This window comes from Thunnus thynnus, chromosome 14, assembly GCF_963924715.1.
Source record: "Thunnus thynnus chromosome 14, fThuThy2.1, whole genome shotgun sequence".
In the NCBI taxonomy this organism is placed as follows: Eukaryota; Metazoa; Chordata; class Actinopteri; order Scombriformes; family Scombridae; genus Thunnus; species Thunnus thynnus.
In genome coordinates, this window is record NC_089530.1 from 26,592,444 (window position 1) to 26,599,942 (window position 7,499).

At 40.5% G+C, this 7,499-nt stretch overlaps 2 protein-coding genes across 6 annotated transcripts in view; one reads left to right on the forward strand and one right to left on the reverse strand.

Moving 5' to 3' along the window:
- The window catches only part of wdpcp (WD repeat containing planar cell polarity effector), an 86,795-nt gene extending 86,512 nt beyond the window's left edge, over window positions 1-283 (reverse strand). For 3 of the 5 annotated variants that reach the window (XM_067610732.1, XM_067610733.1, XM_067610737.1), the window contains exon 1: window positions 1-283. This exon is cut by the window's left edge and continues 353 nt beyond it. The gene's annotated coding sequence lies outside the window, so the exon portion shown is untranslated. The other 2 variants (XM_067610734.1, XM_067610735.1) reach the window with 1 other exon arrangement.
- Window positions 284-306: 23 nt separating this feature from the next.
- Window positions 307-7,141, forward strand: mdh1ab (malate dehydrogenase 1Ab, NAD (soluble)). Its single transcript, XM_067610739.1, has 9 exons — window positions 307-453; window positions 996-1,094; window positions 1,562-1,658; window positions 3,848-4,023; window positions 4,533-4,655; window positions 4,801-4,977; window positions 5,452-5,565; window positions 6,022-6,111; window positions 6,242-7,141. The coding sequence occupies exons 1-9, from the start codon at window positions 451-453 to the stop codon at window positions 6,362-6,364; spliced, it is 1,002 nt and encodes a 333-aa protein (XP_067466840.1). The 5' UTR covers window positions 307-450; the 3' UTR covers window positions 6,365-7,141.
- Window positions 7,142-7,499: the final 358 nt, after the last annotated feature.

Genomic DNA, 7,499 nt, shown 5'->3' on the forward strand with positions numbered 1-7,499 from the left:
AGCTAAGCTAAAGTAACTCACAAGCAATCCTCACGATGCTAAGTGCTCTCTGCTGCCGCTGGATTCAGGTCGCTAAGCAACTACAAGCGGTACTTTATTTAAAGGCTATGCTAACCTGCTAACCAGCTATGTCAACCGGCTAACGTTAGCTCATTAGACAGCAATATCTTGTAACGTTAGAAGCCTATGTATACTGCCAAGCTAATAGTAGTGTCGCCGATAGCGATGTTTTACTATCTATCAAATATGTGCTGTGTAACTTGTTGAGAATAGTTTACTTTTTTGACAGAGGACTACAATCACTACGAAAACTACAATTACCGGGACTCTCCATCTGCCGTCTGACCGTTACAAGTGTCGTGATTAACTAAGGACTTAAATACGAGTGACCTCCGGGTTGAGCGAGAAGTGGGAGAGAGAAAGAGAGCAGTCCACCCTGTCCTTGTGAGCATGGTGAGTACATTTAGGAAATATACGGGATAAATGTGTTATTTATGCTCTCAGCAATGAAAGTAGAACTAGACTATCTGACAGTTTACAAAGTTTTGCAAAGTTCGTCAAAGTTCGCTCTGCAACATAATTTTAACGGTACTCGTAGTCTGGCTCGCCGAATGATGAAACCAACCACAGGAGTTGATTTTATTGGAAAATTCAGTCATAGTGACACACAGTACTCCCTTTTAACGCTAGCCTCTTAGTTAGTTTGATAATCTGAGGGTTTGATTGAATTGTGTTGAGTGAATGGTAAAGATGGCGATGAACTTGATAACGTAAGTATGAACAGGTTTTGTTATGTAATAGTGAGTCCTGTATGCAAGAGACTACATCCGTGTCTATTTTTGAACTGACCCCTCTTGCTTTAGTTAATCCTGTAGACAAGAATGGACACCCAGCCCACGTGCTTTGGACAATTGAACTGTCACTTTCATACCTGTCCTCATAGTGAAATCAATGCTCATAGTACTAACATCAGTGTTAACCTTGTGTCTTTGCAGGCTGAGCCTATTAGAGTTCTGGTGACCGGCGCTGCTGGGCAGATTGCCTATTCCCTGTTGTTCAGCATTGCCAAGGGAGATGTCTTTGGCAAAGATCAGGTAAAGAAGGGCTTTGTATTGCTCGCGTAACACACTCAATATCTTATCTCATTAGGCAGTGTAAGGGCAGTGTCACAAGACATTTATTGGATACAAACAGCCCTCAGAAAATGGCTGTGAATATCACAAGGTGGTCAGGTCATGTCTGGGGGGGGGGGGTGGGGGTGACATTGAACAGATGTTGTGCCTGTGGGAATTTAGCAGATTGCACCTGCTTGTCCACGCGCCCTGGGACAAGCCAGGATGTCCTTGAAGTCAATGAAATGGATCCTGTGCCAAGAGTCTTAGGCCAACTTTAAAACCACTTGATCCATTTGGCATGCGCACATGGCTTAGGCCTTCGCACTCTGTTCCAGACACAACTAAGTCTCCCACTGACATGTCATTTTAGTTCAGCATGTTTTGAGTCACATCCATCGCATACCATTCATCCCACTGTCTGCTTCCTTCCCTCCTCCTTCTGCCAGCCAATCACCCTGCTCCTTTTGGACATTACACCCATGTTGCCAGTCCTGGAAGGTGTTGTCATGGAGCTGCAGGACTGTGCCCTCCCACTTCTGAGAGGTAACTATTTAAGGCGGGACAAAACATGTACACCATAAAACTACCATAATACATTGTCCCATACTGTATGTATTGATATACTGGCATCAGATATCAGTTTCCTTAAACATGCAGACTATTGATTTTACTTTAGCAGGTCTTGTAGAAGCTACTTTAAGTTCAACTGAATTAACAAAGATTGAAAAGATTTAATTTCTTTAAAACAGGTGCTTTCTAGAAGTTCTGCCTTTTGCCAGATTATAGTTTTTTTCCATTGTAATGAGAGCACACGTGTTTATGCTGTGGTACTAAAATTGATTCATAATGCAGTGTGACAGTGATTAGAAAAAAATAGCACATAATTGCCTCCTGATTTTTACTAAATTATATTGCTGTTATAGGATTATGATTTCCTGTTCATTACCACAAATATGAATGCACTGTAGATGATTGTCTTGCTTCTGATATCGTTATTTTTGTGGACAGCATATCATGAAACACTCTTACTACTACCACTATTACTACTAATAGTATTACGAGTTATCCTATTATTCCCATTCCCAGTAAACATAGCTCTGGCCTTTCAGTTCCACAGCTCATTGTGTGGTGGGGGGAAGGGGGCTTAAGCATGTCCCATCATCATGCCAGCATGTTTCACATGGACCGTTGGCCTCTGCATAGTTTCCTGCTTTTTGGAGAATCTAAATTAATGGTAATTAGAAGGAGATGCTGGGGTTAAGATTTGTGGACAATTTTATTTAAAGTGCTTTACATTCTTGAATGCAAAGCATTCCTGCATTTTTTGGCCCAAGGAGGAATGAATCTGTTTTAGTTTAATTCTCTGCTCGTCGCTCTCAAGTGCACACACACCTCCAATGGAGGGAGCCAGTGTCTGTATTTATTTAGCATATCAAAATCACTTTAATCAATTCTTCCTACACAAACTGCACTGTTTAGTCAATACACGTATTTATTCATTTATTCATCAAGGAAATTATTGAAATGCACAGTATTAGATGGACAAATGCAATCATAGTTGCTACATCCCAAATAAAAAATGTTGCAGATGTTTCTTCTTGTTTTCAATTAAGTGTAAATTTTAAGAAGTTGTTTTTTGCAAAGCAGGCACAATTTTTTTTTAGATGGAGCAGTTAATCCAGAGAAAATCAGCCACAAGACCTGAATCAATCAATATCATTGAAGAAGTTTGTTGTCATTTATAATTTGTACACCTGTCAGAATATCTTTCACCACTTACTGGGAGCTACTAAGAGCTTAGGCCAGCCGTGCAGCTCTCCTAAATCTTGGCGGTGGTATGAATTTCCCTTGGTTTGGAAGTTTGATTAAATGCTTTTAGGACCAAATATCTGTCATTGTAAGAATTCTTGGACAGTTAAAAATAATTTCTCTCTGACATAATTGAGAAATATGGGCCCTTGTTTCCAATAGGTTTTTTGGTCTCATCACTGTAACCGCTGTCATGACATCAGTCGTGAGGCACCATTATGTGCCGTCTCCATTGTGACCTGGAATTTTTCCTTTGAAATGGTGTTGTCCTTTGCTTTGTTGGGACAGGGCTGTGAGAGGCCCCTGTATTAACCAACTGTGCTGCAAAGAAAACGCGTCATGCACTGAGATGGGCCTAGTCATATAGTACAATACTAGTAGCACATGTACACATGTACATTGTGCTTTTCTCAAAATTGTATGCATGTACGGTTTCTAAAGAATGGAAAAACTTTGCATGAATTTTGGCTTCAAACAATGAAAGATGGGAATTGTTATAGTGATGAATTGTGAGAAGCACAGCATGGACAGACGGGTCATAAGCAGCGAATTTCACGTTCTTTGGTGCAGTTGTTTTAGAGGGTGTACGAACAAGTTCATTTTACACTTAACTTTTATTAGGAACTCCAACAGTGGAGTGAGCTCACCAGTTACACAAAGGATCATTAAGGAATCGTGCAAAATGTTTTTTTCCATGGTAAATTAGTATATTTATCCTTTCATTTGACAAATAAGCACCTTGAAGAACAAAAAAATCATGTCAATTTAGGGAAAAGTCAGTAAAATAGCTCTCCTATAGCAAAACGAAAATGTAAATGGTGACATGAATCTATTGAGTGTTTTTAATGTAAAATCAAGGAACCATACAGTATGTAAACATGTTCAAACAGAATCCGTAATTCAATCCCTTTCTCCTTTCACAGATGTTGTTCCCACTGACAAGGAGGAGGTGGCTTTCAAGGACCTGGATGCAGCCATCTTGGTGGGCTCCATGCCCAGGAAGGATGGCATGGAGAGGAAGGACCTGCTCAAAGCCAACGTGGCCATCTTCAAGAGCCAGGGAGCTGCCCTGGAGAAGTACGCCAAGAAGACCGTTAAGGTAACGACAAAGGAGTTCAGCTTATAAACCTGCACTGACATGCTCATTTCCTCATCCGTCCACTCCCCTCCTTTTCTCGTGTTGAAGGCTCTGGAACAAGACTGTTCAAAGTTGCTCATGTTGCATTGTTTGGGAGGGTGCACAAAATGTTCCACATACTTTTTGTTGCTACTGTGCTTATGCTAGATTGTTCATTAGATTATGTTTGCACACATGGCAACATAATAAACAAAGTACAAGCTCATTTTCTAATGCTTAACCATCATTTTGTGGTCCTTTTGTGAAATTAAGCATAATACAAGTTTGCTTTTGTAACAAGAGTCTGGCTCCCCTCTGGTAAAAATAAAATCTAAAACTTATAGCAACATGTTGTGCTTTTTAAATGAAGGGAATCTATCCTAAGAAAGCACCAAGGCCTATTAGCGAGCAGTTATTAATCAGTTACAATAATATGTTTGATCAGATGCGTCACTCAGGTCTTATTTTAAAATATGTGCGTGTGTTTTCAGGTTCTGGTCGTGGGAAACCCTGCCAACACCAACTGTCTGATTGCAGCCAAGTCCGCTCCCTCCATCCCCAAAGAGAACTTCTCCTGCCTCACCCGTCTGGACCACAACAGGGCTCGCTCTCAGGTTTGTATGTGTTCCTTGGGAACCTTTCTGCACATTTTACAAACTAGACTCATAGACTTTTAGCTTCCATATCGTCAGCCTTCCAGTTCTCTGTCTGAGCTGATTATGAAACCTTCTTTCTGTCCTTTTTGCGGCGGTCCTATAGGTGGCGATGCGCTGCGGCGTTCCTGCCACCCAGGTGAAGAATGTGATCATTTGGGGCAATCACTCATCCACTCAGTACCCAGATGTGCACCACTGCATGGTCAAGTTGTCTGGCAGTGAGCTTGCCTGCTTCGACGCAGTGAAGGATGATACCTGGCTCAAAGGAGAGTTCATCGCTGTGAGTTAAAGATTAACTGTTTTCTATTGGACTGATATACATTTTGCATTTTTACAACATTCCTGTAAAGCCATGATACATGAAGTTGCACATAATACAAAAATATTTTCATAATTTAATTGAAGTTTCTTGATAGACATTTTTTAAATCAAATGGTTAGATGATGGCAGTATACTTGACAGGAGTAGCAATTGAGATGTTCCCTAATCACATAAGACCTGAGCTGTTTAGCAACTACTCAAATATTGATTACACAAAATCACGATAAACTGCGGATTTATACATAACCACAAAAAATGCAGTTAATTTTTTTTTACGCTTTGACAAATAAAACCAAAACTAGGTGCATGACTCACTACCACCAGGGGTAACTGACCCTGTAATCTAAACGTTTAGTGCTTCTGCTCACATTTCCATTCACTACTAATCTTTGCTTGGACATCATTTTTAATGGTCCATGTTGCTGTAATGCAGACGGTGCAGCAGAGAGGTGCTGCAGTCATCAAGGCCAGGAAGTTGTCCAGCGCCATGTCTGCAGCCAAGGCCATCTGTGACCACATGAGAGACATCTGGTCAGGCACCGCTGAGGTAAACCATATATTTATTTATACTTTAGTTATGATGTGGGAATGTCTGCCTGTTGCATTCAAGAAAGAAGTGGCTATTACTTTGTCCACACACCTAATGATTGTTCTTTGCTGACCATTGAAGACTGGTGGAGCAGACCGGGGTATTACTACAATACAAAAAGTTAAGGGGTGTGATGATTGAGATTTATAAAACGGAAACATGCATATGCACAGCTTCATGCATTAAAATCTGACAAAAAGAGTATGTAGGGATATTTCTGTGTTTTTGAGTTTTCCATAAATCTACACAGACTTTTATGTATCTGACACTGGGAGAGGCTGCATATGGCTCTGTGAAATGTAATATTTTAGTGTTGAAGTTTAGTGTTCAGTGATGATGAGATACTTCCTCTATCTGGTCTGAGCAACATTGTATTTCAAATGCAGTTTTAACCAGTTTCTCCACTATGTTTAGGGTGAGTTCACCTCCATGGGTGTTTACTCCTCTGGCAACGCCTATGGAGTCCCAGAAGACCTCATCTACTCATTCCCTGTCCAGATCAAGGTGAGAATGATCTAACTTTGTGTTCACTTCTTTAGCAGCCTACTGTATGTTTTTGAATTTATCTAGTAAATAAAGACACAATGATATCAGTTGAAAATACAAAACTTATGAGAGTATCCTCTTTCATCAGAACAAGACCTGGAAGATTGTGGATGGCCTGGCCATCAACGACTTTTCCCGATCCAAGATGGATGCCACAGCCACAGAGCTGATAGAGGAGAGAGACACAGCTGTGGCTTTCCTGGCAGTATGACTAAACCCTACAGGGCCACCCGACCGGCGCTTAGAAAACCCCAAAACTCCAGACTCACGCCTGTGATAAAGCACTCCACCAACCCCTACATTACTGTGTGTGTGTGTATGTGTGAGTGTGTGTTTGTGTGTGACAGAGAGTGAGTGAGTTCATGTTTATGAGTGTAAAGTTGGATTTATACTTGTGCGTGTGCACATATAGCCACTGTAGCTTTAGCTACGCTAACGTGCACCTTTTTCAAAAACTGAATGGGGACCGCAAGAATGATGATCTGCTAGTTTGGGTAGCTTGTGTTTTCTCCCACAAGTGTCCGATGCCAGTGGAGACTGTTGATAGTGAAGGCAACATTAAGCAAGTGGAAGAAATGATCAATAATCCTCTCTTTTTCAGTAACACCAGATATATTCTGTCATCTATCCATCATCATCATCAAAGCCATTTCTATTGCAAACTTTCTGCTTGCTCTGATCACTCCTGTCTATCACAAATTTAAAAAAAAGAATGTAAACAGGTTCGCCTTGGCTACAAATGATTGCACAGCATTAGTCTCTTTTTTTCAGTAGACTACAGACACCGCTGTGTTGAGGCTGTTTTACACCATGACGCACAAGTATAACTTCACTTTAAGTCCATCAAAGTTGTTACCAGGTATTTTCTGATCATTTTTCTCTGGGGATAAGTCAATGGATGGTTGTTACATATAGTCAGTGATGCACTAAGTTTTCAAACACTGGAATCAATAACTATTAAAGCTGAAACAATACAAAGATTAAACAATGTAGTTTGTTTGTTTTTGTTTTGTTTTTTGATGATTTTGCTTTTGCTTTGTGTTTTCCAAGTGGAACATACCTATTCATTTGCCTGTAGGATGACAAAACGAATAGGTTCAATGTAGTTTGCAATGTAGGCTTCCAAACTGCTTGTGATGTCAAATCATGCACTTCTTAAACTGTGATTTTTGGTGAGCACAGAGAAACTTTCTCTTTAGCTAGATGACCTTTGAAGACAGCCTTCTAGTGTCAAAAACTCTGCACAGTGAAGGCCAAACATCATTGGCAAGACACATTTTTTGAGTGGAGTGGGGCTTTAAATAATTCATATATCTCTGTTTTGCCCAGCCCCAGTGAGAGGTATT